The sequence below is a fragment of the Sceloporus occidentalis genome, unplaced genomic scaffold, assembly GCF_023333645.1.
Source record: "Sceloporus occidentalis isolate IW3139 unplaced genomic scaffold, rSceOcc1.0.p SCAF_3, whole genome shotgun sequence".
Lineage (NCBI taxonomy): Eukaryota > Metazoa > Chordata > Lepidosauria > Squamata > Phrynosomatidae > Sceloporus > Sceloporus occidentalis.
The window spans coordinates 217879047-217900976 of record NW_028316983.1 but is presented as its reverse complement, the minus strand read 5'-3'; the positions used below and the strand labels follow the sequence as shown (position 1 = coordinate 217900976).

Here is a 21930-nt window from a genome sequence, read left to right as displayed (position 1 = left end):
GGGAATGTGTACCAGACACATTCTGGTGTTTTCCATCTGCAGTCTTACTGTTTCTGAGATAATGCCCTTTTCCTCACCTAACCCTTCAGGGCCACCATCATCATTTGATTCTGCCCAAACTTTTGCTTCTTTGGGAATTACATCTTCCTCCTTCTTGATATTCTTTTTATATTTCTTCAAAAACTCCCTTGCTTTCTGCACACCACTCAACCTAATTCTTCTTCATCTAAACAAAAGTGATACATCTTCTGGTTTGTCTCAATTCAATGCAATATCCATTGCTCTATCTGTCAAGAAGGTATATTCTTTTTCTTCTCCCCCTTCAAAATTCTTGGGGGAACATCTTCAAAAAGCATTTATTTCCTTGTCATCAATATTAAATTTTTTGTATCTCGAATGAGATTTTCAACTGGAATATACAGATAACTAGGCAATGATTAAATCATTATTGTACATACGTCTTCATTATGTTTTTCAGGTAGCCCTCTTACTTTTATACATTTTTCCCTCCCTCCCCCCAGATCTAGAGAGATAACATCTAATCAAACTTCCCTTTCTTCTTTTCAGTCATCTTCTCCAGTTTCTCAAGCTTTTGTTTCAAATGATTCAGGCCTCTGGTAAATATTTCTAAAGGATTTCCTATATCCTTCAAATTAGAGTAAAACTCTCTTTTCATTTCTTTAAATGCTTCCACCGGTTCAGTGATTTGGACAACATCCTTGCAGATTGGTCCACCAATGTTCTTCCTCCTCCTCTGCTTGTCATGACTGTGGTTTTATCCAACTTTTTAATGCTTTTTTAAAAAACACCCTGATATTTAGCAATGCAACAACAATTTTCAGCTATTTGTTTTAAAGGATGTAATGAATCCTTTTGCTTTTGAGGTGGCACTGTTTAACACAGTTCACTCCAATTCTTGCTCATGTCTGTCTCTGGATTCCAGGAAGGGAGAGTAGAATGTCCAAAGTTCACTTTAAGTTCACTTCCTCTCAGAATGCCTTGTGAGAAGATGTCATGTTATGGCTGTATATTAAGGTAAACAACATTAACATTTCTGTTTACTTTGAATAATTAAAATCTAATACTCTTTTTCAGTTTTACTCCCTTCTTAACTGACTTATTCACTTTTAATTGGGGTTATTCCACCCATCTTCCCCATGGATTATTATTTAAATTATCACAATTTTCCCACCATGGGTTTACTGTATTTCCTCTCAATTCTTTTATTCATCAATTACTCACAGGTTTTCTTCCCATAGAATCAGATTCCTTTGGAAGTTGTGTTTTCCATTGGTTAGGCAGCTCTTAAACACAGCACTTAGTTTCTCGCACTCTTTTGAAAAGGTCCGTTTTGGGGGGAAGGCTTTCTCTCGGTCCCACCACCATCCCAGGCTCACTTGGTGAGGACACGAGAGAGAGAGAGAGAGAGAGAGAGAGAGAGAGAGAGAGAGAGAGAGAGCCTTCTCAGTGGCTGCTCTCACCCTCTGGCACTCCTTTCCACAGGAGGCTAGATTGGCCCTCTCCCTGCTTGCCTTTTGACAGCAGGCCAAGACGTTTTTATTTAAGCCAGCATTTAAAATACAAGCATGCCACAGGGATTTTTATAGTAAACATATGTATTGACTTTTAACTTATATTTTTAATGTAATTTTATATTGTTTATATTATTAACTGTTTTAAATTTTTATTGTAATGTTTTTAAACCTGTGAGCCACCTTGGGTCCCTTTGGGGAGAAAGGCAGCATATAAATGAAATAAATAAATAAGGAGCCAGTAGTGGTGGTTCTTCCTATTCCAGGTCATCTCTGTTACTCCATGCCCCACTGGATCTCTTTCCAGCCAGACACCTGGCGTAGGCAATGGACTCCTGTGAGCTTGCCTCCAAGCCCTTGATAGGTGAGGTACAATTTCTGCCATTCTGAAGGTATTGGACTGGCAATCTCTTCCACTGGTGGGTGTTGCCTCAGCGCTTCACCTCATCCAGCATGACTGCTATTCTGACCAGAGCTCCCTGGGATTTATTTTTCTTAAAACATAATCATCTTTGCAAGGCACAATTCAGTGATGTTGAACAATGTTCCACTGTCTTTGGAAAGAAAATGACTTGGAGAACCGGAGGAATCTATAATTTTATATGCGGCTCTTTCAAAGATGAATACGGTTTCCTTCCATTTCAACAATGCTTCACTCGCTTCAGGAATAAACTGAAATTATTTTCATTTCTTTCTGGTGCTGGCCATGTGCCATAATACATTCATTCATTTCTTTCTTTTTACAGTCATTTCTAAATTGTTGCTGTTAAATTCCCTTTGACAGAAGAATATAATGCTTTCCAAAATGGATACTTAGGCCATGATGCGGTTAAACTGAAACTCATTCTCTCTCATTTTTAAATACACCTCTCTAAATTGGGAATTCATTCTAGCATAAAGCCACCACATTTTCTTTCTCACATGTTTGTTAATGCTGACCATGGTTAAGGATGCTCCACAGTAATGATGTATAAGATGTAAACCTGCTTCTTAGCAATTAATTATGTTTCATTTTCTTTCCACAGTTAAGTTGATTTCACAGACTTTATCAGGCCTTCCAGAAAGAAACAGGTAAGCTTATAAAAGGTTAATAGTTCTGTTGTCTGAAATGATGGCCTTTTCTTCCAGACTTGTGGCAGGAAAGGAAGAGATATAGTTGGGTATCATAATCACAGGAAAAAGGATAAACCATGGGGAAAGGATGGCTAAACTTGATTCATGATGACAGGTGGGCTGGTCTGCTGGTAGAGTGTGATGTCCTTAAATCTAATAGGCAACAATGTTACTTGGAAATGATGAGACGTTTCTTCCTGTTGCAAATTTTGTAAGTGTTTGATATCAGATGGCAAAGACATAGAATAGGAGTTATCTTCTGGTTTAATCTCTAGTATCTCTGTTGGATTATTATGTGTTGTGAAAGCTTTCATATATTTTGTTGTAGATAGTTACAATGACTAACCTTGTTGCTTTAATGATTGGGAATGCTGGAAGAACAGTTCAGCACTTTAGACAGAGCTGTTAGTTGTTAGCAAGTTTACAGATTAAATAAGCTTCTTGTGATTCCATATGAAGGAGTTACTGTTCTATTTTGTATAATTTAATGAAGGTAGGATTTTTATTTTAAATGGTACAACTTGAAGTATAGCATGTTTCCAGTGTACTTAAGGCTTGTTGTCATGTATACCTTTTTGTTTGCAGGTGGTTTTTGCTGTGGGTTGAAATCAGAATGGCTGTAGTCATCCGTTTACAGGGTCTCCCTGTTGTTGCGGGTTCTTCAGATATTCGCCGTTTCTTCTCAGGATTGAATATTCCTGATGGAGGTGTACATATTATTGGAGGAGAAAAGGGAGAAGCTTTTATTATATTTGCAACAGATGAAGATGCACGACGAGCAATGAGTTATTCAGGAAGATATATTAAAGATTCACGTATTGAGTTCTTTCTCAGCAGTAAGACAGAAATGCAGAACATAATAGAAAGCAATATGAAAAGAGTTGGTCGCAGTGGAAGAGAAAGAGCTGCATCTATGTGGACAGGTTCTAGTAACTCTGCAGTTGGCAACCTTTCACATTTAGGTGCACCCATAAACAAAAGAGATGGCATATCTACATATGATTCTATGGATCCGTTACAGGACAGATTTCATTCAAATGGCTCTGAAAGCAGCAATACAGATCTTTCAAAATCAAGCTATCAACCCAGGGAAGAGAAATTTATGTCAGATAATTTGTACTTATATATACAAGGTGTGCCTTACTCTGCAACAGAAGATGATGTAATCACTTTCTTTGCTGGTTTACAAGTGGATGGGATAATTATGTTCAAAACCAATGGACGAAACAATGGATCTGGTGTTGTAAAATTTGCTACGCCGAGTGATGCCATGAAAGGGTTGCAGCGTGATAGAGAGTATATCGGTAACAGATTCATAGAAATACGTCGCTCTACAGAAGGAACATGGATTAAGAATGGTGGAAGAGTAGAAGAAAAAATGGATTGCTCTTTCAGTAATGAACAGTTTGCTTATGACTTGAATAAAGAAAGCTATTTTCCAAGCAGAGAATATAGAAGAGGTGATCCAGACTACTCATCCGTAAAAAGGCATACCCATTCAAGATCTCCACCAAGAGTTATGACACGTACCCATTCAAGATCTCCTCCAAGCAGGGTTGAGACACATATTGGTTTAAGGTCTCCACCAAGGAGGGTCATGGTACGGAGCCATTCAAAGTCGCCTCCAAGTAGGGTTATGAAAAACAGGCATTCAAGGTCACCTTCACAAAGGATTGTGGCACATACAAGATCAAGGTCGCCTCCGAGGAGGGTCATGGCACGCACCCATTCAAGGTCTCCACCAAGGAGGGTTACAGCACGCTCTCGTTCACCTTTATCTGGTTCAACCCGTTCTCATTCACCTCATAACAAGGAGTATTATATACATGTAAAAAATTTGCCACTTGGTATTGAGAAAAGAGACTTGAGAGCATTCTTTGGAGGGTCAGATATACCTAGCAGTCATATTACATTCCTGAAATTATATGATAATAAAACAAACCAGGAAGCAGTTGTGATGTTCAGATCAATGCGAGAGTACTGTTCTGCACTAGGGTATCATAAGCATGAGCTTCATGGACGACAAATTTTGCTTTTTGCCATTTCCAAAACAGCAGTGTCGCAGCTTGCTGGATTTTCTGAAAGTAAAAGCTCCCCAGAAAGGGATCACTATGTCAAGGAGAAAAATGACTGGGATGGATATTGTGCCTCAAATACATGTGTATATGCAAGAAACTTTCAGTATGATGTGACAAAAGCTGAAGTCCAGAAGTTTTTTGCAGGGTTTGATATTTGTGATAATGATATTCATTTGCTTTATGATGACAAGGGAATTGGACTGGGAGAAGCATTGGTGAAATTCAGAAGTGACGATGAAGCCCGGAAAGCTGAAAGCTTAAATCACCGGCTTTTTTTGGGTACAGAGGTACTCCTGAGATGTATATCTGAGAAACAAATGCAGGAGTTTGGTATTAATATTTCCTCAGTGTCAGAAGAAAAGGTGCAGGATCATCTGCATGGATATGAAAGAGATAAAAATGTTTATCCTGGAGATTCACAAGAAATGTCCATCAAAGGGAACCTGAATCATGCATCTGATTATAGACATTCCTCTAATGATTTTGTTTCTTCATATGATCATTTTAGAGGTCCTGCCCCATTTACAGAGCACCAAAGTGAAGGCATCCGTGGGCATTTTCCAGATGGACGCTTTATTCCAGTCTCTAATTTCAGTTGCGGTCCAGATCGCATCACACTGATTAAATTACAAAATATACCACTTCGAGCATCAGCTGTTGAAATTTTGGACTTTTTCCATGGTTACAAGATTATACCAGAATCTCTTTCTATTCAGCACAATAAATATGGAATGTCTTCTGGTGAAGCTGTTATTGCCCTGGCAAATTATAATGAGGCCATGGCAGTTATTAATGAATTGAATGATAGGCCAATTGGTCCACGCAAAGTTAGGTTAAGCCTGGTATAGATGAGAAGATGCCTATGAGGCATGTTGGAAGAAATTTACATTTCTAATGTAGAGAAATGAGATTCCCACATAGAAAGAAGTATACTGTTTGTAAATATTTCTGACTGATTTTAAAATATAGGGCATTTTTGGGTGGGGTTTAACCAGTGTTTTTTTAGGCAGCATTGGATCACCTTGGCAGTTTGTGAAAACATGACTTTGCACGTACTTTGTTTTTTATCCCATAGCTGTATGTATACTTGTAACTTGTCTGTGTTTATTCAATACAGCTGTTCCTTCAGATTGTGTTCTCCTGTATATATTGACAAGAAGATCCACAATTTCCTTGGATTCTGGTCCATTGTTATGTTCAGCAGTACTTGGAATTCTTTTTTCATGTCAGCTCAACTTTTCTTTTAAAATAAAAATACATAAACTGAAATTGTGTAGTTACTTGTGTATGGCTTGTTCTTATCAATTGTCTGAAATCTCAGCAACCATGGCTCCTTTTTGACACTGAATTTATTCCATATTTGCACTTGTGACACTTACAGAATGTACCCTACAAAAGCGGAAATGCATTGGAAGATAGCATAAGAGGATAATTTTTTATCCCATGTAGTTATTCTGTAGAATTTAAGGGCCTAGAGTAGCAGATGACCAGAAACATGTTTCCAGAATGTTGTTGCGTTGAGAAGCGAATTGTTTTTAAAAACTCATGTGGAATAAACTGTTAAAAAGAAAGGATTTATGGAGATGGGAGTGCTAGGAGAGAAATTTTACTAGTTTGTAAAAGTACATAAAAGACTTGGGAGTTTTGTAAGGGAATCTGAATTTTATTCCTATAGATTCAATATCACAATATCTTTGTATTGTTAAGCACCTGATTGATCTGTAATAAGAGTAGATTGAACATGTCCTGCATCATCCTTCTCTGCCCAACATGTCTGTTCAAAATGGTGCTGTTTTATGTATTTTTTTACCAAGGGTACTAGGATTATGGGGAAAATGGAACAATCCAGTGTAGCTTTCCTAGGAAATATGAAAACTTCAGAACAGGTGCATAAGATTGAGGTGGATTATTTTCAGTGTATTTATAGTTACAGTATCATTCTAAGATGATTATTTTGGTTAATTTGTGAGATGTCCCTGCATATTTATATGTATTTATCTGAGGACATTCCAGAATGTGTGGACATCAGTTTGTTGAATTTGTGCTATTTAAATCAGATTATTCATTTTATGTTTGTTTAAAGAAGTTTTAACTGCCACAATATTAAAAATAGAGCAAAATACCACAGCATTGATATGATTCCAGTGGGGTTTTCTTTTCATTTAACAAAATTGGATCCCAAAAATTCGTATCCTTGTGGTCACTTCACTTGCACTTTTAGATATCTATAGTTACTGATCTAATTTAAAATCCCAAAGTCATGTGCTGGCTGAACATTTAAAATCTCCTTTATGCAGATACACAGGCTGTCTGAAAACCAACTCCAGGGGTATTCCCTCCAGAATCTGTTTTGAAAATGTGTGCAATGCTGCTGTGTGTAAGAGGAAACACTTCCTCCTGATTCTGTTTGATCCTGCTGTTAAATGGTGTATGTGATGAAGTTGGCTGCTATCTACAAACATTTGTAATAACATGGTTAGTCTAAGTTGCCACAAAAGTTTTCATTGCTTTTGCTGCAGCAGATTGACAGGGGTGTGTCCTGTACTCTTCAACACTGTACTTTAAGTCTCTTGCTTTTTAAATACTTGTACCACTACTATCTGTTTTATGAGTATAATGTCTTTGAAGGGCCTAAATACCCTAAAGCAGTGGTCCCCAACCTTTTTCAGGCTATTGCCCCCTTTTCTCTTGGGTGACAACCCCAGCACCCCCCAGGCCTTTTTCTTGATATTAGGTCTACTGTTCTACAAATTCAAAACAACCAATCTAGCACTTTAAAGTTAAATTCATCTAATTAACTTAAAATTAACATTATCTTAGCATAATTTTACTTGCTATTAAATTGAAGTGGTTTGGGCATTGCACTGTGACTCCGGAGAACAGGCTTCGAATCCTTGCTCAGCTACAGAAACCCACTTTGGCAAGTAGTCACTCTTAGCCTCAGAGGATGGTAGTGGCAATTGCAAGACAAATTGTGCTGTTCTTCGCATGTTGCATAATGCCCCCACAGTATTTTCTGCCATTTCATCTATTCTTAACCCAAGGCTAGTAGAGAGAGAGAGGTGTAGGAGGGCAGATTGCAAGGAGGAAAAGAGCCCAATAGCGATGAAATTTAATACCTTGTCTTCTTTCCAGCTCCCTCCCCACAGCAGTCTTAACCTGAGGCTAGCACTGAAAGAGGTGGGAGGGGAAAAGTAAGGAAGGAGGAAATAATCAGAAAAGCAGCAGTTAAGTGTCTTCTTGTCTTCTTCCCATCTCCCCACCATCACCAGTCTTATGCAAGTCTGGAAGAGAGAGAGAGAAGTGGGAGGGGCAGAGTGGGGAAGGAGGAAGAGATTGCAGTTGCAGCAACAAGAAGCTTCAAGTTGCCTCCCCCCCCCAACATAAGCCCCCATCACATAAGATCTTCCAGTACCTCTGCTCTGTGGCTTCAATGAGGGAAATTAAGAGTTCCAGCACACCTCCAGGTCCTGGCAAAGTTCTCATATTAAACGGGATCCTGAATTTCAAAGTTCCTTTTTCCTCCTGCTGCTTTTCTCCCAATGCCATGTGTTTCTTTTTCCAATCAATGGGCCCATACAGATAGGCCAAATAAAGCTGCTTTGGGTCTCTGGAGGAATGCTGTTTAAATGATGCATGCATCCTAAGAGGCTGGAAGCCACGCTAAAGCCATGCTTCAGTCCTAAGGACTGGATTGTAGCTTTGGCGTAGCTTCTGGCCTCTTACGATGCGTGTGTCATTTAAACAGCATTCCTCCAAAGAGACCCGAAGCTGCTTTATTTTGGCCTGTCTGTACCGGCCCAATCTGTCCCAGAATGGAGCTGAATATACATTTTAGGCATCCCTCATCCCTACAATTTCCTGTTGGTCCCCCTTTCCCTCAACACCCCCCTGCTGCTCTTCCCCCCCTCCTCATTGCCCCCTAGCAGTTTCCAACAGCCCCAGGAGGGTGCTACTTTGGGAATCACTGCTCTAAAGGCTCCAGATCCTGTCTGATCTTAGAAACTAAGCAGGTTCAGCCCTGATTAGTACTTGGATGGGAGACTGTCAGGGAATACCAAGTGCTGTAGGCCATATTTCAGAGGAAGGAACTGGCAATACCATCTGGGAGTATTCCTTGCCTAAGAAAAATGTATTAAATTTACAGGGTTGCTGTAAATCAACAGGCAACTGGAAGGGACACAATTGGCTAAGTTAGCTAGAGCTATTGGGACTTGTGGTCCAACTTCTCTAGGGCTACACAATTTCCACCCCAGTCCATTTATAAACCCAGATGTGATAGTTTGCCTAATCCAGATTTATTACATAGTCATTAATACAATTTTCATGTCATGCTTAAGGGAATAATCCATTTATAATAATAATAACAATAATAATAATAGGATGTATTTATATCCTGACCAATAACTGGGAATCCAGGTGGCTTACAACAGTAGGGAATACAAAGCAATAGCAATAAACAATAACAATAAACATAAAATAATAAACAAATGTAACATAGCAATACATAGCAAAAAACATAATAGTAATATCGTAACAATTCAATAATGACAAAAGCCTAACACTGATGATTACATTCAAATCAATAATTATCAAAAAGAAATCCCCATTTCCAACCGCTCATTCCAAAAAATAACAAGCAGATGCCAATAAACAATGAAATAATAAAGGAAATACAGCACAAGTTACAACATTACCATTAAGGAATTACAATAAAAGATTACAATCGAACACCCTGAAGAAGGGGGAGACTAATAATAACAATAACAATTATTATTATTATTGATCCTCTTATTGTTCATCATTGTCTTCCTTTTTCAGTCAGTTCCTGGAAGTTTCTATTATAGAATGTAACAAACCAAGAGGTTTTTTTTTTTTGTATAATTAGATTATAGAAAAAAATAAAATTAAATTAAGCTTCAAACAGTCTAGATTGTGTAAAGTTGGTATGTTATGTTTAAAACAAGATTTTTGTACAAAGGAGAGAAATATGCATTGTTGGAAGGTAATCATAAAGGGCTGGAGAGCCTTTGGAGAACATGCAGCTTATGCCTGAATTTCTTGTGGTCAGCACCATTCTTGCTCAACCAGATATAGAACAGCCCTCACCTGAGAGAAGGCAAAATACTTTGTAAGCGAAGATCCAGATAGTTCTTAATTTTCTCAAGGCATGTTGGGAATGGGAAGAAAGTGGATGGCAAAAAGAAAGAGAAATGGCCTATTTATCTTTGGCTCTAACCACCACAGGGGAAGTCCACATTGAGTTACCATCTCTGAATGTGGGGTGATTTTAGTGGATCCCTGATAACGGGGCATATTCAAGTGTTTGCATGCACTAACCTTGATTTTCTGTACATTAACTATTACTGCAGTTGCCACTGGGTGGTGCAGTTGTATAAGAGCTCTCAGTGCCCGTTTTTCAGCTGAGCAAATATTCAACGTGGTTGTTCGGTGGTTCGAAGGAGGAGTCTTGGCTCCTGATCAGAACAAAGTTTGAGGAACAGCTGCATGCCAGTGTTGCTGTCAGCCTGAGTTTTCTGCATACTTTGTTAGATTCTTTGTTGTTCCAGCTTTCTATATCTCTTTAAGCAGCATGTCACACTTGCAGTAGCCTCACCAATCTCAGCATCACAGCTGTATCCTCAATTTACTAGTTGCAAGCCTACAACAGGTGCTACTGGCCCAAATGTTTAAAATACAAGCCTGTTTCTTGGATGCAATATTTGTAATAGCATGTGTCTTTTCTTCTTTTTCTTTTTTAAAAATCATGCCACTTCTGATTTTCTGTTAATACAAAATGAAATTGTGAATATTTATCCTAATTCCGTAGGGATATTAACAGAAACCAGAGTTTGGACAAGTGACTTTTCAAACTACTCCCCTCAAATGTTTAAACTACAAGTACTTTGGGTGGATTTTGGGAGTTGGAATCCAAAGGGAAATGGTTCTAAACTCGAGGAGAAACACCCCTTTTCATATATAAATTGGTTTCCTATTGGTGCACTGTTCTAGTGGTTGCACTTTTTCAAGGGTTACTCAATGGTGCCAAGGGAAATCAGACAATTTCAGCTGGTTTCAAGCATCTTGTTTCTCCTGTGTGTTACTTCTTTCACAAGTGTTGTGCTTGTAGCCTTTACCCTCTTGCTGCCGCCACCTTCACTGCAACCAACAGGATTCCAGCCATGATGCATAAGCTTTTACATATCTAGAAATGGAGCCAAAATAAACGGCAAGACAAAGGAGGTTTCTCTGCATGGAAAATAATCTGTAAAGATGAGTAAACATTCAGGATTTGCTATACTGTGAGCTGGAGATGCATTGCTGTGGGGGCTGTGCAGCATTCCAGGACTGACTGGACAAGCTAGGAGCCCAGGGTGCTTTGCTTGAGCCACATACACTACTCCATTCCCATGCTAGTTTCCACTCCCTCCCTTTCCTCCTTTCTCTCATGCCCCTTTCCCTGCATTTGTTATTTTCCTCAGAGGAGTACAAGGGAAACCTCATTTTCAGGCTGCCCATTCTGAAGTCTTATTTCATTGCCATTGAAAAGGTTTCACTCCAGGGTCCTAGGTACCCATTTGGCTTCCCCATCCTCAGTATCAACCAGTGGCTTTTGTCCTTTTGTGGACACACACAGGTTGAGAATGGGAACACTGCCTTGTTTTGAATATGTCCAATAGCCTATAGACCATTGGAGGATAGCCTCTGTAATGTCCTTTGCAAGTTTCCAGGTATCCACAATCAACCATGAAATTGCCCAAAATGCAACAACATGAACAATGAATGTTGTCGTCTTCACCCATCTGAATCTCTGGGATACATTCTTAGGGATCACTCCCTCCTGCTGCCTTTTTCTTTTCTGGCTGCTCCAAACATAACACAGCCCTTCTCTTCCTCTTCTGCCTCGTGAGAACTTTCCTATTTTTAAGGGGCTTCCTATAATAACATGCTACTCTGTTTTCTACAGCCGCAGGTGCCAGTGCTCCTGAGTCGTAAGAGCCAGCTGCTGCAGACACTCGCTCTCTCCGCCAGAAGTGGAGACCTTTGGAGTTCCCTTATTCTGGATCCAAGGCATTATACCTCGCCATCTGTTTACTTTTCTGGTATTTCGTTATTGAGATCCTTCTGGACCTATTCATTCTGGTCCCTGTGTATCCACGGGCTGCTTCCACATTGGAAAAATAACCCGGTTTGGCACTGCTTTGACTATTATCTGGCTGAAGGCTATGGAATTCTGGGAGGTGGAGTTTGTTGTGGGGCCCAGAACAAACTCCAGCTCCCAGAATTCCGTTGCCTTCAGCCAGACAAAGACGCCCTCTGCCCTGAAAGGAGCCGACGGTGAGTAATATTCAGCCTCCAGGAGTTGGACGCAAACGTTTCCTTTTTCTTTTCCTTTCGGTTCTGCGCATGCGCCAGTTCTACCGGAAGACGGAAGTCCGAACACAATTGGTTAGTGAGGACTGGTTTAGCTCCCCTATCGGCGCTGGCCGTTGCTGGAGGAATTCTCTGTGCGCATGCGCGGCCTCCAGGAGAGTAGAGTGTAGCGGCCATTTTATCCCCGCAGAGCGGCGGCGGCGGCGGCCCTGGAGGCTTCGGAGAGAGGCTGGCCGCTCCTCCCTCCCTCTTCGGCCGAGGAGCAGCCCCTGAGCGGCGGGGCTCCGCGGAGGCCCGGTTAGTCTGGGGGAGGCTGGCGAGGGCGGCCGGAGGAGTGCGGCCGGGGCTCCTTCGGGAGGGAGGCTGGGCGGGTCCCGCGGGCGTGAGCCAGGCTTGGTCCGAGGAGGAGGAGGAGGAGGAGGAGGGCCCTTGGGCGCCTGGATCGTGGAAGCGGGACTCTTCGGGGGAGCTGCCCAGGAAGAGGAGGCGGGACTGAGGCCGAGCATCTCTTCGGGTTCCGCCAGCGAGGTTTCCCTGCTCCTGGAGCCCTTCGCTGGGAAGGAAGAGGTCTCTGCTCCGCTCTGGACCCAAGGACCCCTGCCTTCGTGGGAAAGGAGCAGAGGAGGCCCCGCTTTAGGAGGAACGGAGCCCGGGGATTCCAGGGGATGGAATGGGCCCTTCGCCCCTCGGAACAGGGGCCTCTTTCCGAGGAGGATTCAGGGCTGAAGGGCTGGCAAGCGTTTGGAATCGCTGCTCTGGGGATGCATTGCTTCCTGCCTTCATTCGCCCCTTGGAACAGGAGTCTCAGCGTTTGCTTCCTCTTCGTAAAGTCTCTCTGGGAATGAATCCCTCTTCTGGGGAGGCATTGCTTCCTACTTTCCAACTACATCCATCACCAGAACTTCATGAAATAACCGGCAGAATGTTTCTGTTTCCTTTTCCTCCCGCAGCCCTTCCTCAAGACCTTCAGAAGATGTTTAAGGTTTGCAATCCTGCTTCTGTCTGCTCACAAGGAAGCCCTGTTCGATCAAATGAGGCTTGCGCCCAAGTAGATCAGCCCAGACGTCTCATTTGATGTTGTGCATCTTTGGCATTGTTACTCATTTAATAAATTGCTAATATGGCATCTCACTGGTTTTGGTCTTTCAAGGAGTCTAAAACCTTCAAACTGAAAGACGTGTGAAGATACGATACAACTTTTCAGCAAGGAAGAGTAAACATTTCTTCCATGCTGAATGGTGTGCTTTGATCATTGGTGTTTGTGGGAAATCTCTGGTGGCCAGGAGCATTCGGAATAGCTAGTTCTGTCGCATTTGTTGCCATACTTTTGTATAGCGTAACATTGCTGCTGCATTGAGTTTGTGAGTAACCAGTCCTTGGACATCTCTCTTAAGATCACTGGAAATGTTGCCAATGACTTCTCTGCGATGTAGATTGAACTCCTTGAAAACCAATGGATCAGACATGTCAAACTAGGCGAGAAAGAGATCCAGACTGGCATTGTATGAGGTTTTTGGCTGGCTGCAGATTGGTTTGTTCTTCCTGCCAGCACTGAACTAATCGAAGTGACAAGGCTCACAGTCTTCATTGTTGTTGTTGTTCTTGTTAGTCACAGATAACCTGGCTTCTTGAAATAATCTTGTATTAGTAGAATGTTTAAATTGAAATACTCCTTTGAGAGAAGCCATGGTTGTGTAGTAGTTTAAGCATTGGGCTATGACTCCGGAAAGCATGGTTCGAATCCCTGTTCAGCAATGGAAATCCACTGTGTCCGCTTGGGCAAGTCACACTCTCTCGCCCTCAGAGGATGGCAGTGGCAAACCTCTCTGAAAAAACCTGCCAGTAAAACCCCATGATAGGTTCGTAGGGTCGCCATATGTTTGAAATGACTTGAAGGGACACAGCAACAAAGTCCTTTGAGAAGGATTAGAGGACAAATGAATCTTGAGTCCAGTATTTCTTTGCATCATCACAGGTCTACAACATATGGGAAAAGCCCCTCTTTCCTGATTACATTACCAACATTTGAACTGTTATACCTATCGGGCATTAGATACCTCTATACATCATTTTATCAAAATTATCCTTTAGATTGTAACTCAGTGTAAGTGTCAAACTCTTTGCCCACATCTTTCCCCATTGCTTCATCTGAATAGTAGATCCACTGTTTTGAGCCTTTTGTTTTTTCATGAAAACAAATAATTATGTAATTCTGAATTCAGATTTGAACTCTGATTGTATCAACCTTTCATTTGTCATGTTTACCCATTCTTTCAGCCATACCATACCACACCACATGAAAATAACGTATTTTTAATAGACTGCGATGTCCTTTGCTTTTAGAGTATCTGATTGAAAGGAATATTTTCTTCTTTTTTTTCAAAATTCCTGGGGTGACATCTTTGAAAAGTATTAATTCCTTGTCCTCAATATTAAATTTGGAAGTTTGATGTTCACATCCCTTGGTAACAACTTATGTGAAGTCACAAAGAGTCCGATCTGTAAACTTTATCTGTTTCGCAAATGAGATCTTCAACTGGTATATCCAAACAGTTATCCAATGCTGTTATCATTATTGCATGTATGTCTTCATTTTGTTTTTCAGGTAGCCTTCTTACTTTCATACATTTCCCACTTTCTTTCAGATCAACTAACGATATCATCTAATAAAACTTCCCTTTCATCTTCTCAGTGATCTTCTCCAATATCTGTTTTTTATTCTTCTTCTAAACATTCAAGCTGATTTAGGTCTCCAATCGATTTTGCTAAAGAATTTCTTATATCCTTCAGATAAGAAGAAAACTCCCTTCTCATATTTCTTTAAATGCTTCCCTAGTTAAGCTGTTGGGACAACTGCCTTGCAGATTCACCAGTCTTCTTCCTCTGCTCATTTTGACTGTGGTTTGCATCCAACTTTGTTTTCCCTTTAAAAAAAAAACACCCTAATTTTTAGCAGTCTAATAACAGCTTTTAGCTATTAGCTTGAAAGGACTAAAAAGTTCCATGTAATCAATCCTTTTGCGTATGAGATGGCACTGTTTAACATAGGTCCAAAACGCTGCAGAAATAATCCCATTTGAGAGCATTTTAACTGTCCTGGTTCAGTGCTAGGGAATTCTGGGAACTGTAGCTTTGAGAGACATTTAGGCCCTTCTCTTTTAAAGAGCTCTGGTGCCACAGTAAACTATAATTCCCAAAATTCCCTATCATTGAGCCACGACATTTAAAGCAGTCTCAAACTGGATTATTTCTGTAATGTGTTTTGGACAACTGTTCATTCCAACTCTTGTTCTTGCCTGTCTCTGGATTCCAGGAAAGGACAGTACAAAGTCTAAAAATCATTTTAAGTTCACGTTCTCACAAGCTACCTCATGGGAAGATGCCTTATAGCTACATCTTAAGTAAACAGTATTAACTCTTTCGTTGCGTACTTTGACTATTTAAAGTTTAATATTCTTTTCAGTTTGTTGTTGTTGTTAATTGTCCTCGAGTTGATCTCGACTTATGGCAACCCTGTGGACGAGACATTTCCAAGACCCTCCACTGCTCTGCTTAATTCATGTAACCCCATAAAACCATAATTTCCTTAATAGAGTCAATCCATCTGGCATGTGGTTTTTCTCTCTTTCTACTTCCCTCCATCTTTCCCAGCATTATTGTCTTCACCAATGAGTTCTTGCTTCTCATGATGTGTCCAAAGTACGACAGTCTCATTTTGGTCATCTTGGCTTCCTGGGAGGTCTCTGGCTTGATCTGCTCTAGGACCCATTTGTTTGTCCTTTTGGCTAGGATCCTCAGCACTCTTCTCCAGCACCAGATCTCAAATGAATGGATTTTCCTTCTATCATCTTTCTTAACTGTTCAGCTCTCACATCCATACATGCTGATAGGGAATACGATGACTTGTATGATTCTAACTTTTGTGCTCAGTTGTACTTCTCCGCATTTTAGAATCTTTTCTAGTTGTTTCATAGCCACCCTCCTCATTCTTAATCATTACTGCATTCCCCATTTCTATCAATGTTTCATTCCAGATATGGGAATTCTTTGGTGGTCCTTGGTGGTCATTATTTTTGTTTTCTTTATGTTCAACATTAGGCCTGCCTTTGCACTCGGCCAAAGCTAACAAAATGAAATTCAACACGGAGAAATGTAAGGTATTGCACTTAGGGCGGAAAAATAAAATGCACAAATATAGGATTGGGGACACCTGGCTGAATGAAACTACGTGTGAAAGGGATCTAGGAGTCCAAGTAGACCACAAGTTGAACATGAGTGAACAGTGTGATGCGGCAGCTAAAAAGGCCAATGCAATTTTAGGCTGCATCAATAGAAGTATAGTGTCTAGATCAAGAGAAGTAATAGTGCCACTGTATTCTGCTTTGGTCAGGCCCCACCTAGAATATTGTGTCCAGTTCTGGGTGCCACAATTCAGAAAGGACATTGAGAAACTGGAGCGTGTCCAAAGGAGGGCGACAAAAATGGTGAAGGGTCTGGAAACCATGCCCTATGAGGAAGGACTTAGGGAGCTGGGGATGTTTAGCCTGGAGAAAAGAAGGTTAAGAGGTGATATGATAGCCCTATTTAAATATTTGAAGGGATGTCATATTGAGGAGGGAGCAAGCTTGTTTTCTGCTGCTCCAGAGACTAGGACCCGAAGCAATGGATGCAAACTGCAGGAAAAGAGATTCCACCTCAACATTAGGAGAAACTTCCTGACAGTAAGGGCTGTTCGACAGTGGAATGCACTCCCTCAGAGGGTGATAGTGTCTCCTTCCTTGGAGGTCTTTAAACAGAGGCTAGATGGCCATCTGTCAGGGATGCTTTGATTTGAATTTCCTGGATGGCAGGGGGTTGGACTGGATGGCCCTAGTGGTCTCTTCCAACTCTATGATTCTTTGATCTTCCTTAGTAGATGTTCCAGGTCTGTGAGGTTTTCTACTAGTACTATGGTGCCATCTGCTTATCTTAGATAGTTGATATTCCTTCCTCATATTTTCGCTCCTCCTCCTTCTGTTTCCAAGCCTGCTTTTCTGATAAGGTTAATAATAATAATAATCATAATAATAATCTGTTCAGCATACAAGTTGAACAGATAGGGTGAAAGGATACAGAGTTGTCTGACCCCTTTGCCAATTGAGAACCATTCTGTTTCTCCATGTTCTGTTCTGACATTTTCACTTTTAATTGGCGTTATTCCTGCCTTCTTCCCCATAGATTATAATTGAAATTCTCACAATTTTCCCACCATGGTTTTACTTTATTTTTTTCCATTCATTAATTACTCCTAGATTTTCTTTCCGTAGAAACAGGTTCCATTGGAAGTTGTGCTTTCCATTGGTTAGGTTGCTCTTAAACTTCACTTAATTTCTTTCACTCTTCCACAAAGGTCAGTTTTGGCACTTGTACCTATAAAAGAGTGCTAGTAGTGGCGGGTCTCCCTGGTCCCCTCTATTACTCCATCTCTTTCCAGCCAGATAGCTGGGGTAGGCAATGGAGTCCTGTTAGCTGCTTCCAAGCCCTTGATAGCTGAGGGACCATTTCTGCTATTCTAAAGATATCACCAGACCGGCAGTCTCTTCCACTGGTGGGTGTTGCCTCGGCTCTTCGCTTCATCCAGCATGACTACCATTCTGACCAGAAGTCCCTGAGATTTATTTTTCGTACAAGATGATCATCTTTGCAAGGCACAATTCAGTGCTGGTGAACAATTTTCCTCTGTCTTTGGAAGGAAAAGGACTTGGAAGAACTTGGAGGAATCTAATTTTATATGAGACTTCATCTTTCAAGGATTATGAATACTGAAGGGGACTTTGGCATTTCAACAGTGCTTGGATCTCTTGAAGAACAATCTGAAATTATTGTCATTTCCTTTTTTCTACAGTAATTTTAATAGAAAAATATAAAGTTTTCCAAAATGAATACATAGGTTAAGGTGCTTCTCAGTTGATACTTCTTATTTTTCATTTTTATGTACCTCTTTGGATTGGCAATGGATTCTAGCATAGAACCAACAATTTTTATTTCTCACTGGTTTGTTAATGCTGACCATGGTTAAGGATATTCCACACTAATGACACTTAACATGTAAACCTGCTTTTTGGCAATTAATTACTGTTTCATTTTCTTTCCACAGTTAAGTTGATTTCACAGACTTTATCAGGCCTTCCAAGAAGAAACAGGTAAGCTTCTAGATATTTAATGCTTTTATTGTCTGAGATTATGGCTTTTTCTCCCAGACTTGTTGCAGGAAAAGAAGAGGTACAGTTGAGGTGGGCTGGTCTACTGGTATAGTGTAATGTTTGTAAATCTAATAGGCTTCAATGTTGTTTGGCTGTGATGAGACATTTTTTTCTGTTACAAATTTCTCGTTTTTGCTACCAGGTGGCAAAGAGAACAGAAGTTATTTCTTGGTTTAATCTTTGTGTAGAATATCTGATGGACTATTATGTGTTGTGAAAGCTCTATATACTTTGTCATATATAGTTGGAGTGACATTGTTGCCTTAATGATTGGGAATGCTGGAAGAACAGTCCAACACTGATCTGTGAATTGTTAGCAAGCTTACATGTTAAACAGGCTTCTTGTGATTCATATGAAGGAGTTACTGTTCCATTTTGTATACTTAAAAGAAGGTGGGAGTTTTGTTTAAAATGCTATAGCTTGAAGTATAGCACTTTTCCAGTGTACTTAAGACTTGTTGTCATGTATACCTTTTTGTTCACAGGTGGTTTTTGCTGTGGGTTGAAATCAGAATGGCTGTAGTCATCCGTTTACAGGGGCTCCCTGTTGTTGCGGGTTCTTCAGATATTCGCCATTTCTTCTCAGGATTGAATATTCCTGATGGAGGTGTACATATTATTGGAGGAGAAAAGGGAGACGCTTTTATTATATTTGCAACAGATGAAGATGCACGACGAGCAATGAGTTATTCAGGAAGATATATTAAAGATTCACGTACTGAGTTATTTCTCAGCAGCAAGACAGAAATGCAGAACACATTAGAAAGCAGTAGGAAAAGAGTTGATCGCAATAGAAGAGAAAGAGCTGCAACTAGGTGGACAGGTTCTAGTAACTCTGGAGGTGGCAGCATGTCAAATTTAGGTGCACCTGTAAACAGAGGATTTGGCATATCTACCTATGATTCTATGCATCTGTTAGAGGACAGATTTCATCCAAATGGCTCTCAAAACACTAATACAGATCTTTCCAAATCAAGCTATAATCAATCCAGGAAAGAGTCACTTAAGTCAGATAACCGGTACTTATATATAAGTGGTATGCCTTACTCTGCAACAGAAGATGACGTAATCACTTTCTTTGGTGGTTTACAAGTGGATGGGGTAATCATGTTCCAAACCAATGGACAAAACAATGGAGCTGGTGTGGTAAAATTTGCTACACCGAGTGATGCCTTGAAGGGGTTGCAGCATGATAAAGAATATATGGGTAAAAGATTTATAAAAGTATGTAGCTCTCAAGAAGAAACATGGGTTCAGAATGGAGGAAGAGTAGAGGAAACAGATCACCCTTTCAGTAATGAACAGTTCGTTCATGACATGAATAAAAAAAGTTATTTTTCAAGCAAAGAGTCTACAAGAAGAGACCTAAACTACTCATCCTCAAGAAGGCGTACCCATTCCAGATCTTCATCAAGAATTATGACACATACTGGTTCAAAATCGCCACCAAGGAGGACTAAGGCACATACCAGTTCAAGATCTCCGAGGAGGGTCATGGTACGGACCCGTTCAAGGTCACCTCCAAGTAGGGTTATGAAACACAGGCATTCGAGGTCACCTTCACAGAGGATTGTGGCACATACAAGATCAAGGTCTCCTCCGAGGAGGGTCATGGCACGCACCCATTCAAGGTCTCCACCAAGGAGGGTTACAGCACGCTCTCGTTCACCTTTATCTGGTTCAACCCGTTCTCATTCACCTCATAACAAGGAGTATTATATACATGTAAAAAATTTGCCACTTGGTATTGGGAAAAGAGATTTGAGAGCATTCTTTGGAGGGTCAGATATACCTAGCAGTCAGATTACATTCCTGAAGTCATATGATAATAAAACATTTCAGGATGCAATTGTGATGTTCAGATCAACACGAGAGTATTGTTCTGCACTAGGGTATCACAAGCATGATCTTCATGGACAGCAAATTTTACTTTACACCATTTCTAAAACAGCAGCGTCACAGCTTGCTGGATTTTCTGAAACTAAAAGCTCTCCAGAAAGTCATCACCATGTCAAGGAGAAAAGTGACCGGGATGGATATTCTGGCCAAAATACATGTGTATATGCAAGGAACTTTCAATATGATGTGACAAAAGTTGAAGTCCAGAAGTTTTTTGCAGGATTTCATATTTGTGATGATGATATTCAGTTGCTTTATGATGACAAGGGGATTGGACTGGGAGAAGCATTGGTGAAATTCAGAAGTGAAGATGAAGCCCAGAAAGCTGAAAGCTTAAATCACCGACGTTTTTTGGGCACAGAGGTACTCCTGAGATGTATATCTGAGAAGCAAATGCGAGATATTGGTATTGTTTCATCAGCGTCGGAAGAACAGATGCAGGATTGTCTCTATACATATAAAAGCGATCAAAATGTTTATCCAGTTGATTCACAAGGACTGTCCATCCAAGGGGACCTAAATCATCCATCTGATTATAGACATCCATCTAATGATTGTCTCTCTTTACCTGATCAGTTTAGACACCCTGCCTCATTTACAGAGTATCAAAGTAAAGGTATGCATGGACATTTTCCACATGGACTTTTTATGCCAGACTCTAATTTCAGTGGTGGGACAGATCGGGCCACACTGATTAAATTAAAGAATATACCATTTCGAGCATCACCTAATGAAATTCTGGATTTTTTCCATGGCTACAAGATTATACCAGAATCTCTTTCTTTCCAACACAATGAATATGGAATGTCTTCTGGTGAAGCTGTTGTTGCCCTGGTAAATTACAGTGAAGCCATGGCAGCTATTAATGAACTGAATAACAGGCCAATTGGCCCACGCAAAATTAGATTAAACTTGGTATAGATGAGAAGATGCCTATGAGGCATATTGAAGAAATGTACATTTCTAATGTAGAGAAATGATTCCCATAGAGAAAAAAATAGTTTGTAAATATTTTTGACTGATTTTAAAATATAGGAAATTTTGGGTGGGGCTGAACTAGTGTTTTTGGACAGCATTAGATTACTTTGGCAGTTCATGAAAATATGTCTTTGTAAGGACTTTGTTTTTGATCCCGTAGCTGCATGTATATTTATGAGTTTTCTGTGTTTATTCAGTATAGCTACACTTTAAGAGCTAGACATTGTGTCCTCCTGTATATATTAACAGGACCTACAATTTTCTTGGAAAATTGGCAGTTCTTCTGTTCATGGTTGTTTGAGTATTTTGTTCACGTCAGATCAACATTTTAAATAAAAATACATAATCTGAAATACGCAGTTACCTGTGTGGGGTTTTTTTTTTTTTTTTGGTACTTTATGAAATCTCAAGAACCAGGGCTATATTTTGATACAGAATTTATCCTTATATGCCCTTGCACTTATAGAATGTACCCTACAAAAGAGGAAATCCATTAGAAGATAGCATAAGAGGATTTTTTTTTTTGGCCTGTGTACAGTTCTGTGGAATTTTGGCAGACCAGAAACCTGCTTCTAAAGTGTTGTTGCTTTGAGAAGTTAATTGTTTTTTCCAAACTGGTGTAGAACAAACTGTTTAACATGGTACAGAAAGGATCAATGGAGATGTGAATACTTGGAAACACGTTTTGTTTGTGTGTAAAGGTAAATAAAAGAC

The 21930-nt window shown here is 40.2% G+C and overlaps 2 protein-coding genes across 10 annotated transcripts in view; both read left to right on the top strand.

Moving 5' to 3' along the window:
- LOC149317492 (RNA-binding protein 12B-B-like) overlaps positions 1-5976 on the top strand; it is a 45817-nt gene extending 39841 nt beyond the window's left edge. For 5 of the 6 annotated variants that reach the window (XM_089517617.1, XM_089517616.1, XM_089517619.1 and 2 more), the window contains exons 2-3: positions 2558-2603; positions 3231-5976. In XM_089517617.1, coding sequence (XP_089373743.1) covers positions 3259-5571 — 2313 coding nt within the window. In that variant the 5' untranslated portion in view covers positions 2558-2603; positions 3231-3258 and the 3' untranslated portion in view covers positions 5572-5976. Of the gene's footprint in view, positions 1-389; positions 1036-2557; positions 2604-3230 lie in introns of those variants that run through there. The other variant, XM_089517614.1, reaches the window with a different exon arrangement.
- Positions 2566-21575, top strand: LOC149317491 (RNA-binding protein 12B-B-like). 4 transcript variants are annotated; one of them, XM_089517623.1, is made up of 3 exons: positions 12302-12394; positions 18234-18279; positions 18825-21575. In XM_089517623.1, the coding sequence occupies exon 3, from the start codon at positions 18853-18855 to the stop codon at positions 21157-21159; it is 2307 nt and encodes a 768-aa protein (XP_089373749.1). In that variant the 5' UTR covers positions 12302-12394; positions 18234-18279; positions 18825-18852; the 3' UTR covers positions 21160-21575. The 4 variants fall into 4 exon arrangements, with proteins under 4 accessions (XP_089373746.1, XP_089373749.1, XP_089373748.1 ...); XM_089517622.1 differs by lacking the exon at positions 12302-12394 and adding an exon at positions 12513-13079; XM_089517620.1 differs by lacking the exons at positions 12302-12394; positions 18234-18279 and adding an exon at positions 2566-2603.
- Positions 21576-21930: the final 355 nt, after the last annotated feature.

Coding starts and splice junctions, on each gene's coding strand:
- LOC149317491 (XM_089517620.1), top strand. CDS start 18,853: ATGGCTGTAGTCATCCGTTTACAGGGGCTCCCTGTTGTTGCGGGTTCT.